This window comes from Eucyclogobius newberryi, unplaced genomic scaffold (genome assembly GCF_026437365.1).
Source record: "Eucyclogobius newberryi isolate DKJ021-1_F unplaced genomic scaffold, fEucNew1.0.hap1 SCAF_13, whole genome shotgun sequence".
In the NCBI taxonomy this organism is placed as follows: domain Eukaryota; kingdom Metazoa; phylum Chordata; class Actinopteri; order Gobiiformes; family Gobiidae; genus Eucyclogobius; species Eucyclogobius newberryi.
Genome location: NW_027315757.1, coordinates 5,479,900 through 5,502,142, shown reverse-complemented (window position 1 = coordinate 5,502,142; position 22,243 = coordinate 5,479,900). Strand labels below are relative to the sequence as shown.

The window sequence follows — 22,243 nt, the reverse complement described above, 5'->3', positions numbered from 1 at the left end:
ATTTTTTACATACTTCTGATAAACTTAATGATATATTAATTTAGAGTCAACATTTCATTTGTTTTGTGCTGACCAAATTGACCTTCCTTAAACAGTATAATAACCTCTAACTTATGCTACATGCTTATTGTTCGCAGGAGAATAAAGGTTCCTCAAATATGTATGAATCACTCTAAATATATCTTTGAGTGGTTGAATGAGAAGGGAAAGCCATCAAACTGTGGATAAAAGCATAATAGCTCTCCTTTAAAGGTGCACTATGTAACTTTTATGATGGAAGGTCTCAATGCTGGTCTCAATGGAGATGTTATTGTTTGCCTGGAATGTTCCACAATATCTATCTCCATGGGGACGAGCTGACCATGCTTTTAAGGTATGTTTTAAGCATTGAAACACCTGTAACTGAATGAATGCATGACAGAATAGTTTAATGACACACTGTGGAACATTCTAGGGAAAGCAACTAGAAAAGTTCATAGTTCACATTTGAGAACATTTACAGTACTTTTTACTTTTCCATGGCCAAAGTTAACTCAATAGCAGGTATGTTATGTACGTTTTACTCCACTACATTTGAGAACATTTACAGTACTTTTTACTTTTAAGCAATCCAAGAAATCCAATAAGTCTTTTCTGTTGACCAAAATCCTTTAAATAGAAAAAAAATGTCTCTACTTAAAACTTTTTTACTTTTTGAAGTACTTTTACTTAATGAACAAACCTGAGTACTTCATCCTGCTGCTAACCACTGCTTAGAGAAGTATTCAATCGTGCTCTTTTACTACTTCGATGAGAGGAATTCATATACTACTTCCTACAATAACATGAGAATTAGAAACCCTGTTATAATCCGACTCCATTTGCTGTGGATGCTCCAATTCAGATTTCCCTCTGCTTCCCGCGCCTCATATGTCACCCTCCCCCTCCCTTCTGTACAGGAAGTCAGCATGATCCTCAGACCCATCCGTCTTCCGCGCATTTCCACATCACCACACACAGACGGCATCTGGCCCCGGCAAGCGAGCGGCCAATCGCACGCCACCAGGAAGTAGCGCTGCCATTTCTCCTCGGCCATTGGTCAGCCGAGTGGAAACCATTCATCAAAGCCACTCGGGGGCACGGCTTTGAGCGACGGACGAGTAAAAACTGGGCGTCAGGGCGGGTTCAGGTGGAGTGTCGGGGTGTGCCAGGCGGTGTGGTGAACCGGTGCGCTGCGGGAGGCCCGTGTCCAGCAGCAGAGTGTGGGAGGAACGTGTCGCACCGGGGGGGTCATAAGTGTAACTGTTGTAAGGCAGGCCTGAAGAACTGGGATGTGGAGATGAATGCCAACTTGTGTCAGAGGAAAGTCAGCGCCATTTTGAATCTAACTGTTTGGTTTTCACAAAGACAGGGTCGACCAAACCATATTATTCAATGGAATCTAGTGTTAAAAATGTTACAACGTTCTCCTTGTTTGTATTGATGCATTGGTTTATACTTTGACTTTTATTCGTCTGTCCAAGGACGGCAGAAGAAAAATGGCTGATTGTGGTACATGTAAATACATGTTTATGTACTGTAAATTGTGTATAAATACAATATGATGGAGGCTGTATATCTCTGTATTTACAGAGCTTGTACACATGAACAAAACAAAAACCACAGAATGTTAACCGGCCTCCAAATGAGCAACAATGAACTAAAGTGAAAATTTGTGGTGTTGTTTGAAATTGAAAAGAAGGTTCTGAGAAGACTATGGTGAGTTTGTTCACACGATCCCTAAACATAACAAGCAACATGTAACTTTTCTGGTGATGAATGGAGATTTTTTTGGCTTTGCCTGGAATGTTTCACAGCATGGCATAAAAAGCTGGAGACGCTACCAGGTTAAGTTACAGGTCAGATCTGCGGGGAGGTGAGCCCCTCAGAGGGAGGTTCTTTTTCAAGTTCTTTTTTTTTTTGAGCAATAAGAACACTTGTCATTGAAAAATGCAAACTACATTTATGTTAATTGTCCTAGTGTGGAACATTACAGGAAAAGCAAAAGCATCTCCATGAAAGCAGGTGGCGGACTCTCCACCAGAAGAGTGACTACATGATGAAGACAGATGCTTTTTGAAGGATATGGAAGTGAACTATGACATAAGTAGTAGTGCATTTTACATTTTGTTCATTGTAAACGGAAATATTCATCTAAAAGGGCCAGTATTGAAGTTTGGCAATTGCCTTGCAGTGTCTGTTTTTTGTGAATGATGGACAAATGATGGAAATGAGCACGAAAGCACCATGTGTAGCACCAAGGCTAACATGTGTAGCACTAAGGCTAACAACCACACATGGTGGTTGTCGCTAACTCAGACTGTACATTTTCAGCGGTTTTCCATATCATTTTTACAAAATCAATTTGTTTCTAAATTAGTTGTCTGTATTATCACGTGACTGTCTGCTGTGGCTGTCCCCTGCCTCTGTGCTGTGTGTGAAAGACTGAGCAGAAGTGTGTGTATGTGTGCGTGCGTGCGTGCGTGTGTGAGTGTGTGTGTGTGTGTGTGTGTGTGTGTGTCTGTGTGTGTGTACAGCGGACCCTCAGGCGGAGACAGCAGGAATGTGTCAGCAGCGGCGTGATGAATGGAGCCCTCTGGACGAGCTGCACCGCGGGGCTCACCTGCATCACGGGGCTCACCTACATCACGGGGCTCACCTGCCTGGGGCCGAAGTGGCAGTGCGGAGAGACGATGGTGTGTCCTGTCCTGCCGCCGGCTCTGCTCAGCCTAACAAGCACGACGGATGGACACAGAGGAATGACACCACGGACAGCAGAGAGAGAGAGCATGAGATGAGAGCAAACTGAGAAGGATAGTTTGGTTTTGAAATGATACTCCTCTAAAGGTGCTGTATTCAAGCTCATTTGTGTCGTTTGTATCCTGAAGAAAGCCCTTTTCCCACATTTACAAAGCTCCGAAGTGATGAGAAAAGAGGATTTCTGCAACTAAACGGGCTGCGGTAAATCATGCCTCACATTTCACAAAAAAAAGGTTTTCCCATCGTCTCATAACGAGTCAAAATCTTCATTAAGTTCTTGTCTATTAATTATGCAAGAGAATGTAGTTTGAAGAGGCACTTTTTTAAAAAAACACAATTTGCATAATTGACTGCTTAGAAATTACAATGACATTACATTGACAAGACAAAATCAGCCTTTGACAAGTACAACAGCTTCAAATTAGTCCAATCACAAGACGATTTCATCAAGATCAAATTATTTTAACTGTCAATATCAGTACACATTTCAAGTACAGGGCTTCATATTTAAGTATTTCTCACAAACATCTCCAGGGAGATTTTCAATATATTAGAATGTAGAAAAAAAATTGTACTGCAGTGCTAGGAGAGGGTCACTATTGTTTAATCTAATTCGTTTTTGAGATGTCTTATTATTTACAGCTCAAAGTAGTGACAAAGATGAACTCCAAACACAAACACTTCTGGCTTGTTCCCCATCATCAGGCGACTGCTATCAATACCGCATCATCAGCAAATTTAGTAATTTCGTAGATTGTTTTAATGCGCTTCACCAACTCCTGGTTCAGGCCTGAGAAGAACCCACTAGTTCCTCCAGACCAGGTTCTTGCTCACATCAGGTTTCTCCAGCTCCACAAAAAGATGTGGGAAGCGCCGTCCATATTTACCCCATGCACACACGTCTATACCTGTGGAGAGACTGGGGGCGTGCACGTAGGGTTCACAGGTCAGGGGTCACGCCGAGGACAGTGTGATGCTGCGTCCTGTCTGTAGCATGGCATGATGGGAAACGTGAGAGGGGTCAGGAGAGTAGGCTGTCAGCGTGGGGAGGGTCAGCTGAGGGACGCGTGCTGCAGATCTTATAATCTAATGATCGGTGTTGAAGATGTAGAAGAAGAAGGTTCAAAAAGGTCCAGCTGAATCCAGATTTAAAGTTATAATCTTTTAAAGGAAATGTTCCAAGAGTATTTTATCTCACCGTGCTCTTCATGATCACAGTTTATGCTCTTCATGATCACAGTTTATGCTCTTCATGATCACAGTTTATGCTCTTCATGATCACAGTTTATGCTCTTCATGATCACAGTTTATGCTCTTCATGATCACAGTTTATGCTCTTCATGATCACAGTTTATGCTCTTCATGATCACAGTTTATGCTCTTCATGATCACAGTTTATGCTCTTCATGATCACAGTTTATGCTCTTCATGATCACAGTTTATGCTCTTCATGATCACAGTTTATGCTCTTCATGATCACAGTTTATGCTCTTCATGATCACAGTTTATGCTCTTCATGATCACAGTTTATGCTCTTCATGATCACAGTTTATGCTCTTCATGATCACAGTTTATGCTCTTCATGATCACAGTTTATGCTCTTCATGATCACAGTTTATGCTCTTCATGATCACAGTTTATGCTCTTCATGATCACAGTTTATGCTCTTCATGATCACAGTTTATGCTCTTCATGATCACAGTTTATGCTCTTCATGATCAAAGTTTATGCTCTTCATGATCAAAGTTTATGCTCTTCATGATCACAGTTTATGCTCTTCATGATCACAGTTTATGCTCTTCATGATCAAAGTTTATGCTCTTCATGATCAAAGTTTATGCTCTTCATGATCACAGTTCATGCTCTTCATGATCACAGTTCAGGGACCACATATTAATGGATAATTAGAACACACACACACACTCAGGCACACACACACACACACTCAGGCACACACACACACAAACACACACATACACACACACACACACACACACACACACACACAAACACACACACACACACACACACACACACAAACACACACATACACACACACACACACACACACACAAACACACACATACACACACACACACACACACACACAAACACACACATACACACACACACACACCTGAGCACACAGGGCACACAGAGACGTGTCAAGAATGTCATGTGACCTCACTCCGACCCATGTGCCAGTCAGGGGTCAGGCTTGTGCTATCTCTGTCTACTGTAGAGCAGAGGTGTCCACAGTGTCCCAGCAGAGGTGTCCACAGTGTCCCAGCAGAGGTGTCCACACTGTCCCAGCAGAGGTGTCCACACTGTCCCAGCAGAGGTGTCCACACTGTCCCAGCAGAGGTATCCACACTGTCCCAGCAGAGGTGTCCACACTGTCCCAGCAGAGGTGTCTACAGTGTCCAAGCAGAGGTGTCCACACTGTCCCAGCAGAGGTGTCCACAGTGTCCAAGCAGAGGTGTCCACAGTGTCCCAGCAGAGGTGTCCACACTGTCCCAGCAGAGGTGTCATAATCTTTTGACACTTGTAGATTTACTCACAGTGAGAAGAAAAAACACTTTTACTAAAGTAAGAGACTATTACACTGTATAATGTATTACACATGCAGGGGGAGAATATGGGCTCTGAAACTACAATTTTATTGAAAAGGTACTTTGTCACCCACTTGTACGTATGTACACATTCCAGTAGGGGGGGCATGGAATCCTCCTGCTGCAGCGCTGAGGGGACGGGCGGTTTGAACAGTTCGAGTGCATGGACTTAAAAAACAGAAGCTAAATCTACAAGATTAAAAAATGCAAAACAAAACATAAATAAAATGAAATAAATAATAGTAATTGATATGTTACATAAACGTAGAAATGGCGTGTGTTTTTTCTTATTTAACAACCTCAGACTAACGACACACTCTGGATTTGCGCATTGGCACGTCTGAATGAAAGATCTGGAGCTTATTACAGTAGACCTATGCCCACAGAAACATGCAAATGAAAAGCGCCTAGCTTTACGCTAAAACGAGAACAAAACTTTGTTAAAACAAGAAACTGCAGTTGTTAAAACAAGAAAATAAAGTCATTAAAACCAGGAAAAAAGTTGTTAAACAAGATGTTTTTCGACTCTCACCCAAGATTTATTCTCAATCTGCGATCTCTGAGTAGACCTTGCCTACCAGAACCTCATGATAATAATGTTTTCGGTTTGGCTTGAAACTCATCTTTGTATCCTCACAGAAACAATCAAAATCCTATTGTAAGCTAGCTGTAGCTCTCTCATCACTGATTACACAGGATTAGCGTCTGAATGGCCAGGGCCTCTCCCACCCATGGCTTCAGAACACTGTTGTATACGATTGGTCAGCTGAACCTTAAACCTCAAAGAGCCGTTCTCATCATAAAGTGAAAATGTTCACGTTTGAACGTAAGACTTATTATTCATATCAGGAACAAAAAGGCTGGAAACGAGGTTTACACGTGTTCTACGTCTCCATTGTAGTCAAACCTCCCCAACTTGAACAATAGAGGTTAAAGGTTGAGTGACAGAAACAACACTGATAAAATGTTTTTTCTGTTAATACTGTCTTGCTCAAATTCACTTTCCGTTTTAGTTTGCTATACAAGGTTATTTTTCCCTTTTTTTGCCCCGATGCAGATCTAGCTGGTTGACTAAAGGTAGGGGGAGATAAAGGACATTTCCTCAACACACATGATCCCAAAGTCTGTATCAGTTTTTTGTGTTTTAGATTTCAGCAGTCAACTTTTTATGCCATATTTATTTTAAAAAAATTTTTAAGGATTTTGTGGCTTTTTCAGACAGGACAGCAGTTTGTGAATTGAGGATGAGAGCGTAGGGAGAACATGCAGTAAATAGTCAGAGCTGGGATTCCAACTCACGACAGCATGTGTGCTGCCGCCAGCTTTCAAGAGGCAAACAATTTTGCCTCTACCTCAAAATTTCAGATGCTGTGATGTCATCTGCATTACCTCTATCCTCGCAATCTTTCTACTATTCTTTGATAAACTCTCTACATTTGACAGTCCACAGGCCACTTGTCATTGCAGCACATTGGCCTCGGCCCCCTATAATTCCAAATTTGAGCATCTATCAGTTCCACACCTCCAGTCTTACATCCAGCTCTACAGAGGCGGCCATGATGGAAAACCTTCCTCTTACTTGTGCGCAGCGTCATCCATTCCTTTTACGAGCCGTGTGTCACATGATCGCAGTGTTTCGTCATGTCTCACGCCTTGGGGTCGGCTGTTTTGGAGCAATCACGTCGTAAACACTGTGAACCTGGCCTTCTGTCTGGGTTTATGTCGGGGCTAAAGCTAACCTGGACGTACGGTCAGAGGACAGAGGCGGACAGAGCAGGAACAGTGGTCAGGGTTGTGCTTCTAACAGACAGATGTTGTCTTCGGGGGTTGTTTTTATGTTGGAAAGTGCAATGATGTTGTCATCGTGGAGCCTTATCTCACTCCTGTGCAACAAGGGAGTTCAATACCACTTTTGCAACGTGAGGATCAAAATATATATATTTTTCATGTCCCTTGTTTTCTGTATCCAGGCCAGTTTTCAACCAGAAGTCAGCAACCTGGTTCTTGTATTAAGTAGTTTCAGATCAGTATTGTGTCTGAAAATGAACCAAATGTTAAAAAAAAATCTACTTCATTACAATTGTGCCATTGGCGCAGGTCTACACTCTCCATCTGGTGCTCGATGATTCAACCAGTTCACATGTGCTTTAGAAGGCTTTCAACTGTGGCCCTCGTGGTGTCCTATGGGGCCCTTTGCTCAAGGCTGTCCGGTCCCTGTATGACCGGAGCAATAAGTCAGACCTGTTCCTAGTACATGTTGGACTCCGCCAGGGCTGCCCTTGGTAACCGTTTCTCTTCATTATTTTGGTGGAATTTCTAGGCGCACTCACAGATCAGAGGGACCACGGTTTGGGGACCACAGGGTCTCACCTTTTCTGTTTGCAAATTATGAGAATGATGAGAATCAGCACCTCCAAATCCGAGGCCATGGTTCTCAACCAGAAAAGGTGGCTTGCCTTCTCGAGGTGGGTGGGGAGTCCTTGCCCCAAGTGGAGGAGTTCAAGTGTCTCAGGGTCTTGTTCACGAGTGAGGGAAGGATGGAGCGTGAGATTGACAGTTGGATCGGTGCAGCAGCTGCAGTGATGCGACGCTGAAATCGGACTGTTGTGGTAAAGAAGGAGCTGAGTCGATAGGCAAAGCTCTTGATTTACCGGTCAATCTACGTTCCTACCCTCACCTATGGTCATGAGCTTTGGGAAACGACCTAAAGGACAAGATCATGGTTGAGAAAAGCCAGCGGATGTGGACACCTCCCTGGGGAGGTATTCTGGGCATGTCCAACTGGGAAGAGGCCCAGGGGAAGACCTAGAACACGGTGGAGGGACTTTGTCTCTTGGCTGGCATGGGAACGTCTCAGGATCCCTACGGACGAGCTGGAGGAAGTGTTTGAGGTGGAGGGAAGTCTGGAAGTCCCTGCTTAGACTTAGACTGCTGGCCCCGCGACATGGCCCAGGAGAAGTGGAAGAAGGTGGATGGATGTAATGTAAAACTGTCCAGGGAGTGGGTTTTTTGCGCATTTTCCCAGATCAAATAAATACATTCAAAAAGCTATTTGCAGCTATTTGTGGAACAAAATAAGACTGAACATTGCCTTTACATTTTCAAAGACATTTTATCTACACAATTCAAATTGGGGCGGTTGTTGTGAGAGAACCATATGGAAATATTAATAAATGAATTAAATGAATGAATCATTGGATTTACAGAGCGTCTTACATGACACCCAAAGCACAACTATATTATATTACATAATTCATTCACTCCACACTTGGTTGTGGTGAGTTATTGTAGCCACAGCTGTCCTGGGGCAGACTGACAGAACCGAGACTGTGATTCTGCGGCTCCTCCCACCACCACCACCAACCATTTACACACACACCTGATTCATACTGTGGGTGTGCAAGTGTCTTGCCTAAGGACACAACAATAGTTAGCACTAGAGCCACTGCCTCTCCCACCGTGGCTCCCATCACAGCACTACCAAGGCCCCGTCTTCTGGGATCTGACCAGACCAGGCCTTGACAAGCAGGTATGACCAAGTGAAACAAGCTGGGCCACAAAATCATGTTCAAGCCATTGAATTTCAACTGTTTACAAATAACTTTTTCGGTTAAGTTTGATTTTTGTGTTTACATTATAAAATATGTTTTATTGTAATAAAACTATGGTAATATATTTCACAGTATAAATTAAAGTGAATATAATAATTTTACATATGCAAGGAGACATATGTAAAAGTGTTAAGCTTTTAACCACATTAGTTTTGTTATCTCATTTACCCACTCTAAGTTGTGTTTAGCGCTTGGATTAAAATTTAGATTTGAAATGTTCAAAAACCAGCAAAAACATAATATAGCCTTCTTAAACTATCAATTTCTTCTCACAACAGCCGTAAGACTCTCATTTGACAGTTTGACAGAAGCCACACTAACATTTACCTTTCTATTATCCATCATTATTACTCCACATACGTTTAAGCCTTCGATCCATCACCTCGAAGCTGTTTGACCCAGCAGCAGCACACGCCCTGCCGTGGGTCAACAGCAGTCAGCCCGAGTACACACACACACACACACACACACGCACGCACACACACATGCACACACACATGCACACACACAAACACGCACACACACAATCACACACAAACACACAAGCCTCGCCGAAAGCCTCGACCGACACGTTTGCACCGTAAATATGTTTTAGTCTCATTTGTGTTCTAGGAGGTGTGATGGATATGCCCCGGATTTGGCCCCTGTCAGAAGCCCCGCCCCTCGTGACTCCGCCCCCGGTCCTCACATACACAAATACACACAGATACTTGGTCAGTGATGACAGAACATGCCACTGTAGGGTTGTTTATCTGGAGCTAACACAGCAGGCAGAGGACACAGGGTCAAATGGCATCTAGAGGTGAAGCTGAGGAGGAATACACACACACACACTAAAGAGAGCAAGAGGTTAGTTGAACTTTAAGTTGAGTTTTGACCATCCCATCATTAACATTCACACAATGTAGAGTGTACAACATTTCTAAGAACCCCTGGGGGCCTGAGAATCATTGTGGATGTTCTGCTGATGATAGAAAGTGCATGTTCAGGTCCTGGCTCTGGGTCGCCGATTAATTCTTTTCAGAAATCACTTCTGCCACACTTTGCATCGGTGGCTATGCTAGCAAATGTTTATTTTTTAGAATATATCTTTCACAATCACAGTAAGGTTAGGATTAAGGTTAGGTTTAGGATCTTCATTTTGTCACGTTTACGGCTTTGGGACAGGTTTGCTAACCAGGTCTCAACAGAGCTGAGAAAAACGCCCCTGGGTTTTAGAGGCAGAATCTCTATGTGATCAACTGAAGTCACCCAAACGTGTTTTCTCAATGAATAAATGTTAATTGTTCCTGAATTATACTTTTTAATCATGAGGCCAATCTCAGCGATTCACAGAACTACTTGAGTAATTCCAAGTTTGTGAGAATTGGCTAAAGCGTAGTGTAAACAGGAAACTACTTTTGATTATGAAGTAAATGCAAAAAGAGCTGAGGATAAATCTTATCCTCAGCTCTTTTTGCATTTACTTCACTTCTCTTTGACTCTACGCTGCAGTTTAACCTCTCTTTATGTAATGCACTGGGTTTGGATGTTAGATGCGATATGCACTGGAGATATAAGTGTTTTGCTTCGATAAACAGGAAACCGCTGATGCTAACGTATGCTAGCTTTGTTTTGTAAGAATGTGGGCTGAGCACATAAGTTAGCATCACCAGAAGGACAGTGTTTTATCACAAAATCAAGTCAGCATTTGTTGAGAACTTATTATTTTCATTATTATTTACATTTTATTTTAACCTGAATCTGCGTTTCTATTGTCCAATCGTCTTCCTCAAAAGTATTTCAGGAGCCAAAGCGAGTCAGACCACGTTGGAAACGAGTACCTCAGAGGGACCACTGTGGATTGCTTAAATGGACCGGTACAGTTCATTTAAGACAGTGGAGACACTTTTGGATCATACAAATCCACTCAAGTGAAGCAGTGGAAGCATTATTTGGACGTTTTACTTCTACTTGAGAAAAATTGTACAGTAACCCTCAGCATTTATACTTACGTGATGTAAACGGCATACGTTTCTTATCTCAGTAAGTCTCATGAGCGTTCCTCCAGCACAGGTCAGATGCTCCGCTCGTGGAGTTGGTTGTTTGGTCCCTGGTTTGTCTCAGCGTTGGACAGACTGATAACCTCTTGGCCCCTGCACTCCGGTTGACATCTCAGCTATGGGACCGACATTATGAAATTCAAGCATTTAAGCAAAACTTTGTGTTGACAGAACTGTTATTTATCTTGTGGCTTTTTGGTCTGAAAGACAAAGGAAAGCAAATGAGAAGAATAATCCAGGGCACGTTTTATATGTATTACTATTGGAAAAGTAATATATATGAAGCTGAAGTTTGATGTTGAGCTGTCCGATGAGGTTCAGGAATACATCAAATAGATAAAGCCAAAAGCGAGTCAAACCGGACTTTCGGACTGATTCACTCCAAACTAAACCAGTCAAAACGTGGCTTATTACAAAAATGTTTTACTTATGTTCAACTGCATCTTTAAAAATACAGTACAGGGATATTCATTTTGATTAAAACGTCTCCCCTTGGGGCCTAGATACTGGTGGTGTTGGTGAAGAGGAGGAGATGGAGAGGCTGAAGAGGCTGATGGTGCTGATGCTGCGAGCGAGGGTTGTAGCTGAATGACTGCAGCAAGAAGTAGGGGGGCAGAGAGTGCATTTGTATGAATTTTGTGAGGGAGCAGGCAATGATTGGCGGATGCAGTCTGAAAATAAAACTGACACTGCTAAAATGAAGATGAGGTTTTTACTTTGCTTTTAGTAGATTCTGAAATTCAATCAGTTTATTTCATTATAATGTGAGATGTGCAGTTCAGACAAACTCTTGGCCCCTGCTCAGTGTGAATGTGTCAGCTCTGTTACTGGAAACATGTGTGCTACAGTGGTGATGTCATACAGTTCTTCAGAAGGGCCCCTGAGCTGAGGCCCCGGGCCCCTGCCGAGAGGTGAGAGAGGTGAACTCTGAGTGAACTCTGGTTAAACACACACTTAAAACACACACACACACACACACACACACACACACTGCTGATGTGTTTACTCACAACACATCTGTGAGAGGAAGCAGTGTAAATAAGGCCAAAACAATAGCTGCTAGCATCAGAGTTGTGACGTGTCTTTCTGAGGGTATGGCTCTATGCTAAACTAAGTGTTGGGCCCCTAGGGCCCGTCTGCTATGATTGGTCATTCAAAGTTATGAAGTAATTGTTAATGGTTGAGGTTAAAGGGTTTGGTTTAGGAATGTTGGTTAACATATATCTAACTACAGCTATGACTTAAAACATTTAACTACTAGCCTTAACATAAACCTGTCAAAAACAGTTCAGGCCAGATTTGCCACCGACTCATTACCATAGCAACCAGGTCACTTCCATCCCTGCGGACCCGCCTCCATGCTGCCTGGTCTTACCATAACCACAGGGTTGCACTTCCGGGTCACGTCTTTGCACGTTTGTTTTGTGTTGTTTACTTTATAGAAGAAATGATGATTGGTTTGGAGAATGGTTTGAAGCAAAATAATATAATATGTTTGTTCAAAAATGACACAAAGTGTTGAGAAAGTTTTAATTGATATTAGCTATGTAAGTCTATGTGGGATTCATGATTTTTAAAATCTCCAAAGTTTTACTTATTCACAAATGTTTATTCTTCTCATTATTTGTAAGAGATTGGCTCTACAAACATTTTAATATTAATATCCTAGTTTAAAAGTCATTTAAACGATCACGTTTTTTAAGAGTTGAATAATGGCATTACTTTCTGAAGCTATTTTAAAACATATATTTTCATATTGTATGTTTGCTGACAGAAAAGACATTGAACTTTTTTGTTTCATGTGGATAGGCCAAGCAATTATACGAACCATAAACCAGGTCAACTAATCTGCAATCTGACAGTAATATTTTGAATATTTTCTTTCTCTGTGTTTCTCCCACAGGCTTGTTCTGAATTGTAGTTATGACTTGTGAGTTATGGATGTGTTGAACCGTGGGTCAGATGGTGAGCTCGCTCTAGTGGAATCTGCTGTTTTTCTTTCTAAAATCATCCATCTATCGGCACATTACTCTTCTCCACTTCCTCCTGTCTCTGTGTCCTGTCTATGATCATATTTACACTGTGTGACATATGAAAAATGGAAGTCGAGTGCGGCTGCGTGTGAGTTCTGGGGTTTGTGTTTGCACTCGATTATGTAAAGATTGACGAGAACTATATCAGTCATTTCAAAAGAGTGGTGTATCTCATAAATTAGAACAGTATTCAAGCTTTCAATTTTTTTTTATGTTTAGTGTTAACATGTGAGCGCTGGCACTAATTTACTATTATTATTATTATTATTATTATTATTATAATTTTACATGATTTGTAATAACAACAATAATAATAATGACAAAAAGTACACAATTCCATCAACTATAAAGTTATATTATTTTGGTGAATAATGAAGACTACATCTAGATTTTGCTTTTCAATCCCAGAGCCTTAAACCAGAGCAGAGTTGTTGTTCAGATTTAAATGTATTTAGCAATTGACTAAAACTATTAAAATGAGATACGAGAACGTGTCTTTGCACCACAATGGGGAAACTGTAGAGTTGCAACAGACAGTTACAAAATTAGCAAAAATAAAAACATACAATATCTATAACTATTATGGATTTAATTGAGTAAAGTAAAATTACATTTTTATACAGCAAAAAATAGATAAAAACTAAATAAAATTATAATCTAACAGAATTTTGACCAATACTAAAAATAATTTAGTTGACTTGTACTAAAACTAAATCAAAATTCCTCAGATGAACACTAGCCGTGCTGACCAATCTTCAGATCTTCATCTACAGCTTGACTCTCCAGTCCCTCTTACTATGTGTTTGAATACAGGACTGGGACCAGATCATCGAACAGAATACTTCTCACTTTTGGTCGGCCCAATCACCGTCTCTAAATTGTAGCGTCTCTCAAACGCAAAACGCAGCTGCGTATATATACTTCCTCATTCAAAAACCAAATCTGCAACTTCCTTTACCTCTTATCTACAGAGTTCATACTTTGCTCTTTGATTCTGCAGAAATCTGCGTTGTTTCTCAGTCCTCTCTGTTATTAATATTTATTTTTCACATGTAAGCCTCCATGTTTGTTTGGATGTTTCTCTGATTAGTCCATCCACCTGTTAATCACGCCAAAGGAAAGATAAAAAGAACAATGCAAACTGAACCTCAGATTCTGAGAGCCGCTGGGTGTGTATTTCTGGTTGGGGCCCCTGGCTGTGTGTTTCTGGCTGTGGGGGCCCTGCAGTTGGCTTGTGTTGATGAAGGAGAAGAATAGTGTTTACCTGTTTGGATCCCCTCACATTCTTTGCTGTGGACCACCTGTGCTGGCACGAGGGTCACCGCGGGGTCGTACAGGGGCCAGGGCCCCATTCACAAGTCTGGGAGTGGCTTTGATTTGAGAAACATAAGTTACATATACATTTACCAAGATGATAACATTGAAGACTGTTAATTATTTGCTTTTAAAATGAACCAGTAAAATGTATGATAGATAAGTACAAAGAATAATATTTCATTGTGGTTGAATAAATGCATTAAAAATGACATTTCTATAAAATAATACTATTAAATCTTTTAAATGTTGCCAATGGAACGAATCTGGATGGCCAATACAAAAACAAAAGATTTAAAAATACATTTAAAAGAAGTGAGTGATTTTTTTTATGAATAACAGTTTATTTGAGGTAGATGACAGACAGTGACATAAGGCAGCAGAACTGATAAAACTCAGCCACTCTCGGCTCTTAAGTCACACATTATTACAATCCAAAAAATATATAAAAATACAATCACATCCGTCGCCGTCCTAAAACCATATGAAAATGTGCACAATAACTTAGTGGGACAACCCTGAGTCTAAACTATGTCACGAACAGCAGAAGATAAAAGACAGTTCAGCTCTCATTCAGCTCATAAGACACTGTGGCTCTAAGGCTCAGGATGATTGTGTGCTCTTTATCCCAGAATAGTCTCCTGGTGTCGCCAGTGTGAGTGTGTGTGGCAGCAGAGCTGCTCCAAAGTGCACCAGCAGCAGGTCCAGGACCCAGGACCCAAACATGTCCATATGTGAGAGTGGGCCTGGGCCAGGCCTGGCTCAGATATGTGTCCTGGTCCTGGTCCCAGTCCTTATCCTGGCCCAGGTCCAGGCAGTGGTCCTGGCTCTTGTCCAGCCTGTGGACTTGATGGAGCAGTAGATGTATGGTGTACCACAGTGGTCAGTCTCTCAGTCTCAAAGAAAAAAGAACTTCATCTCTTCAATGCTATGTCTCAGAGCTCGGGGACGCGCCTGGAGACGTGGACGCGGAGGAATGGTCCGAGTGTGAGTCATCCGGGTCTTTGCTGCTCCCGGAGGCAGAGGAGCGCGTGGGCGCGCCTTCTCGCTCGCGCTTCTTCTGCTTCATGCGCCTATTCTGGAACCAGATCTTCACCTGCGTCTCGTTGAGCTCGAGCGTGGCTGCGATCTCCACGCGGCGCGCGCGCGTCAGGTACTTACTGAAGTGGAACTCCTTCTCCAGCTCCGTCAGCTGCCGCGTGCTAAAGTTTGTGCGGATCACGTTGTGCGCGCCCGCCAGACCGAACTCCGCCACTTTCACTGAGACACACAGCAGAAATATACATTATTATACATCTGTTTGTTTTGGACGATGATATACACAGCGGGACAATATTCGTATCCGTTTGTTTTGGATGAAAAGACAGCAGAAATGTACTATACTATCTGTTTGTTTTAAGATAAGATAACCTTTATTTGTTCCACAATTGGATAAACGGTCGTGAGTTTTCAAAAAAACATCAGGCATAACGATTGATGTAGTCTGACAAAGCCTAATTAAGGGTAAAGAACAATATTAGAAATATATGTATTCATTGTATTTCCTAAAGTAGCACCACACGCTTAGAGCGGTCCGTGTCCCGGGGAGGCCGAACTCCTCCGGGCCGCAGTTCGCTCGGTGCACACAACTGGAAATATAATGTATTATATGACGTAAATTCATCAATTTCAGAACTTTTGTTTATAACAGTATTATGAATAATCTTGTAATGGATCTGCCTTGGTGCGTGTTAATTGAAAGTCTGTGTGTGGGTCTGGTGCTCGGGCCTCGCGCACCATAGTGTACTCTGCACCAGTGAGAATCTAAACACGCTGTGTAGGTGAACTGTTTAAATATTAATTTCCATATAACAGCGATATAAATGGCATCAAACTCGACTACACTGTGGCCTGTGTCCGCGGGATGACCCGGCATCAGACACATGACTCCCCCGCACACACACAGACACACAGACAGAAACAAAGTGTGTGGGACACTGACCTGTCTTGGGCGGGTTCCTCTTCACCTTCATCCAGTCAAACGTTTGTCCCTGTGGGGCCCCCGGTTCCTCCTCGGGCTTCTCCCGCTCTTGGTTCAGGGACACTTCACCGTAAGCCCCAGGCTGGAGCAGGTACCCGGGCAAAGGTTGCTGCTGTGGGTACTGTGCGGCTGGGGGCCCGCAGTAGGCCCCTGCCAGGGCCCCGTAACTAGGGCCTGTGTTTGGGGCCGAGCAGGGGAAGGGCTGCTGGTAGCATGAGGGTCCCACGGGTTCTTCCAGGAAGTATTGCGGGTTGACATAGTCCGTAGCGGCGGCACACGAGCTGTAGCCGGGCCCGGGCCCACTGTACAAGAGCCCGCTCTGTGCACTGTGCTGCGGGGCCGCGCTCGGCTGAGCGTGCGCGCTGTGCTGCGGGTGCGCGTGATGGTAACCATGAGTATGAGGCTCATGCTGCTGGTGTGCAGGCAGCGGCTCCTGGTACAGCCGTGCGTCCCCACTGTACGTACCACTGTCCGCTCTGGAGGAGCCGTGGCCCGTGTGGAACGAGCCCGGGGCCACAGAGAAGCCCGGGTCCGTGTGCTGCTGGTGCACGTGAGGCTGATGGTACGAGTACTCCACGAACGAGTTCATGTCGGATGTGTCCATACACACGTCACTGAAGTGATCCAAAAGTGTGCGTAAAAATGTCGTAAATGTCTACTGAGCTCATAAATCACGGCTCCAGCTCAGTGCGTCCCGGCGCTGTGTCCTTGTGCTCAGTGTGTGCGTGAGTGTGTGGGTGTACGTAACAAGGCCACGGTGTCAACAACTCCTAACCTGTCTGCTCCTGACAGTGGGAAACAACGCGAGAAGTGAGCCGTGTCAGCGGCGCTCAGCCCGGCTCTGCTCCATCAGGAGGTCCCAGTGTTGTCTTGCTTTAGTCCTGGCTTAGTCCTGAGTCCTGGTTTGGTCCTGATTTGGTTACTCTCTGCTCTGGGCTCTTTTCTTACCTCCGGCCGCTCACGTGACTCGCAGGTTGCCTATAGTGCCGGGAGGTGACGGCTCCGTGCGCGGGGGTTTCCTATACAGGGACACCGTTTGTGCGCGCGCGCAAGCATTACCACACGCGCACGCGCCTCATCCATCACAGCCCGTGACATCAGCGCGACAAAGAGACTTCAATCAAACGGACCCATCAATCTGCGGCGGGCAGGAGAGTGTCAGGAGCCGGAGAGGGGCACACAGACCGCGGCCTGCTGCCCAGCCTCCCCCTGAGCCTCCCGGAGCCTCCACAGCCTTCTCCAGCAGCACAAAGAGCCGCACAGTGCTCAGCTGCTGCGGGGGAAATAACAGCTCTCCAGAACCAGCACTTTAGAGAAAAACGCACTGGAAACACATGTAGCCACTTTAATTGATCCATGCATCACGGGTCATCAGTGCAGAGGCCAACAGAGGCTTTCGTTCCACTCTTGGTTATGTTGGGTTGCTGTTGTCAGCTGTTGACAAATAAATAATCACCAAATGGCATATGTATTTTCTATAAGCATGTTTCAACCCCGTGGGAAAAAGACTGGGCAAAACCAATGTTCCCACATGAATACTCTGCCATGTTGCCAGAAATGTGCCCAAACAAATAGGTCTTTTCTTAATCAAATAATTAAGAAATACAACTGGCATCTGACACTGTGAATAGGAGGAATCTTAAATTGAGATATATCAATGTTTATCTTCATTTGTAATTTACTGAATACAAAAACATGTATTACGTATTAAGTTTTTCATCATGAAATGTTTTCACATAAATATAAATAATTCTATGTGTAAAACATGCACAATTACACATAGCTGGGACAATTAAATCTGAAAAAAGTACTAGTAGTACTAGTAGTAGTAAAAAGTTAAAATTTCTTGCTTAATTTTGTGAGAGAGGTGTTTTTTGAATGGGTTGTATTTGAGTAAATTAGATGTTATGGTAAAATGAACTCAGATCCTGCCTCATTTTTGGATTTATGAACCAATCCCTCAGTATGATCCATCAAAATCTTCTGAAGTCCTTAATTGTACAGTTTTTACGTGAACTTTCAATGTTGAGAGAAATTGACTGAAAATAATAATTTTACAATGTAAAAAATGTATTTTTATTTTAAGTCACAATTTATGAAGTTGTTCCTCAGTGTAACCTTAGGCAGGTTCAGCTAATAAGATGTACAATAAATACATATTTACATAGGTCTAACAATAGGTCATGATGAGAAAATATTGAAACATTTTGGTGACTTTCTATGTGTAAGTTACAAATGTTTTAACAAGATTAGACTTTCTTCTTTCCGCAAATTCGATGCAATCCAATGCATCCAAACATACTCTAACTCTAACTTGTGCCATCAAGTCTATACTGTTCTTTAAAAAAAATCATCAAATTCAAATAGATAAAATATCCACCAACAATATTCATCTAAGATTTAAGAGATTTATGTACCAGTTATGATTTCACATTGTTAATATTTATGGCCAAACATTGTGGAAATGCATTGACAAATATAACTTTTTCTCCCACACAAAAAAATCCAAGCCATAATGATTTTTACATTGATTCTTATGTATTAGTTTATTTATTTATGCTGTCTGTGACAAAGTTAGTTATTCCATAACACTAATATCCCAACTTGGAACCAACTGTACAAAAGTAAAATATTTCCCAATCAAAATACAACTCAATATTGGAAAAAACACAAGCACAAAATCAAATGGAAATTAAATAAAAATTGGCCAGATTTTTTCTCCAAACCACACATATTGACTTACGTTGTCTCCTCCCCCATGCACGCAGCTCAGTGGGTCGATGACTGGCCCCTCAGACACAGCACTGGAGGGGCCCCTGCATAGATTTCTAATGTGGACTCCGTGTGTGTTTTTGGTGACAATGAATTTCTTCTGACGCTCCCTGACTCTGCGTGTGCTAATTGAATGAACAGTCAGATCAGTTATAGAAATAAGGTTAGCGCGACACCGGGCCTTCTGCTTTCTGCTCAGACCTGCACCTTCCACCCAAACAGGAAGTCCAGCGTCGCCCTGACAACCGTACAGTCAAAGAGTTTTATGGGACAATAGAGGACTAACTGTGACTGAGAAAGGACTTTTGTCACGAGGAGAATACATGGGTTTTCTTTATGGTTGCAAAAACAGACAGTGACATTTGGAAATTTTGTGACGCTAAGATCCATCGAGTGTAGCCTAAATCAAGCAGTAAAAAAAGCTTTAACGTTTGAACAGTAATGATGACATAATATTGATAGTTTTCAGATTTTAGAATGTGGTGACATTGTAATTTCCCATGAAATATTCAAATGGTAAATTCACAAATGTTTAACCAGACATGCTTTATTAGTGAATACCCTAGATCCTGCTATATAACAACACAATTATACAATTTAACACAGATCATTTTAGCTGCCCACACTGCATTATTACTGGTGATGTCATCTGAAACTTTTTAAAACTATTTTAAAGGGTCTATAATAAACTCAGAACTAAATTGGGACCAGGGGTTCAGCCTCTTCTCTTCCAGACTATACTTTTTCCTCCCAATGTTTGAGCTGTTGTTATTGTCCCCATGGGGAATATGTTTTCTACATTTGACCCATCAGTGCATGCGGAAACCTGCAGGAACCGTGAGGAAGAGCCTGCTCCAGATGTTGAGTTAGATTTTTGCAAGGAGCACTAAGGAGTGGAGGAGGATTAAACATGTTTTATGTAGATGGGAAAATCTAAAGTGCCAATTAAAAGCCCAAAGAAACAAAGAAAGAACATGCAAACTCCTCACAGAAAGGTCTCTTGTGGTGAAAGCAGAGTGGTCAAAAAAACAAAAAAACAACACAAACTTATTAATACAAAAACTTTTATTAATACTCTTTTGAACCAATACTGATTTTTTTTAAAATACCTAAATATGACAAATACGAACAATTTAATTTGTTGAGCCACCTTTGCATTTACATAGTTTATGATAATTGGTGGCTAATGCTAATTTCTTTTTTTTTAATTAAAATGTTTTTTTTTTAAACATACAATACACAAAAACAAACCTCATGTTCCAAACCAGCCGGGCCTGTCTCCAGTTGCTGCTAAAGAAGGTCTGTCCATCCCATTTCTCCTACATTACTTTACCTCCCCCTTCCTCCCCTGGTGAGCCCTCGTTGGTCTCCCTCTCCAGGTCTGACTGACGGTGAGTGATGATGACGAGGCACGGCGCTCCCTGCCCACTCCGGAGCGCTCCATGTGGGCGGCAGGTACAAGAGCAGCGCCGGGTGAACATGGGCGCGTGGGCTGAAGTCTGAAGGAGCAGCCTGGAACAAGATGGGGAGATCAGAGCCTCCGCCCACGCTCAGGTCATGGGTCGAGTGCCAGGGTCTTTTTTAGGCTGGTTAGGCATTCCTCTGCAGATAAATGGTTCAGACGACGATCTACATGCTGCCGTTAGGTCAGTTGATACGCAGCAAAAATGTGTCCTATCACAATTATGCAGAAGAGAGATCTATGTTTCACTGTTGGCAGGTGAATATGGACCAGTGGATTCACTCTGTCACTGCATCCAACAGATTAGTTTGTGGATTTTCTCCAGCTGAACTCAGACAAGACTGAAGTCATGGTCTTTGGCCACAGAAACAAAGAGAAAGCGTTAGTAGTCACCTCCAGAGTCTCGCTCTAAAACCTACAAAACAAATTAGAAATCTGGGGGTAATAATGGACTCAGACTTGAACTTTAATAGCCACGTCAAATCAATAACATCAGCAGATTTTTACCATCTAAAAAACATTGCCAAAATCAAAAATATATTGTCTAAACGAGATTTGGAGAGACTTATCCATGCGTTTGTCTCCAGTAGATTAGACTGTAACGGCCTGCTCACTGGTCTCTCCAAACGAGCTGTAAAACAGCTGCAGTACATCCAGAACGCTGCTGCTCGGGTCCTGACTAGAACCAGGAAGTAGCATCACATTAGTCCTGTTCTCAGGTCTCTGCACTGGCCCCTGTGGCTCAGAGAAGAGACTTTAAAGCAGCTCTGCTTGTGTACAAGTCTCTCCATGGCCTAGCACCAAAGTACATCGCGGACATGTTAGTGCCATATGAACCATCTCGGACTCTGAGGACCTCAGGGACCGGCCTCCTGCTGGTGCCAGAGTCAGGGCTAAACATGGACTGGCCTCCGGCTGGTGCCCAGAGTCAGGACTAAACATGGAGCGGCCTCCTGCTGGTGCCAGTCAGGACTAAACATGGACCGGCCTCCTGCTAGTGCCCAGAGTCAGGACTAAACATGGACTGGCCTCCTGCTGGTGCCAGTCAGGAATAAACATGGACCGGCCTCCTGCTGGTGCCAGGGTCAGGACTAAACGTGGACCGGCCTCCTGCTGGTGCCAGAGTCAGGACTAAACATGGACCGGCCTCCTGCTGGTGCCAGAGTCAGGACTAAACATGGACCGGCCTCCTGCTAGTGCCCAGAGTCAGGACTAAACATGGACTGGCCTCCTGCTAGTGCCCAGAGTCAGGACTAAACATGGACCGGCCTCCTGCTGGTGCCAGAGTCAGGACTAAACATGGACCGGCCTCCTGCTAGTGCCCAGAGTCAGGACTAAACATGGACCGGCCTCCTGCTGGTGCTAGAGTCAGGGCTAAACATGGACTGGCCTCCTGCTGGTGCCAGAGTCAGCACTAAACACTGTGAATCTGCGTTTCAGTTTTTCTTCCTTCTTCCTGAAGATGTGAGACAGGTTCTACTCCGACAATGTTCAAATCCAAGCTAAAAACTTGTCTTGTTTAGCTGTGCATACGACTGAAAGGATTTTCTTTGCACTCTTCTCTTTTATGTCTTAAACAGTTCGGTGATTTCTATCATT

At 43.0% G+C, this 22,243-nt stretch overlaps 1 protein-coding gene across 1 annotated transcript; it reads right to left on the bottom strand.

The window, feature by feature from the left end:
- Nucleotides 1-15,316: 15,316 nt before the first annotated feature.
- On the bottom strand, nucleotides 15,317-17,530 carry hoxb1a (homeobox B1a). The gene is made up of 2 exons (XM_072442093.1): nucleotides 16,372-17,530; nucleotides 15,317-15,650 (listed from the first exon to the last, which is right to left on the bottom strand). The coding sequence occupies exons 1-2, from the start codon at nucleotides 17,012-17,014 to the stop codon at nucleotides 15,319-15,321; spliced, it is 975 nt and encodes a 324-aa protein (XP_072298194.1). The 5' UTR covers nucleotides 17,015-17,530; the 3' UTR covers nucleotides 15,317-15,318.
- Between the last annotated feature and the right edge of the window lie 4,713 nt (nucleotides 17,531-22,243).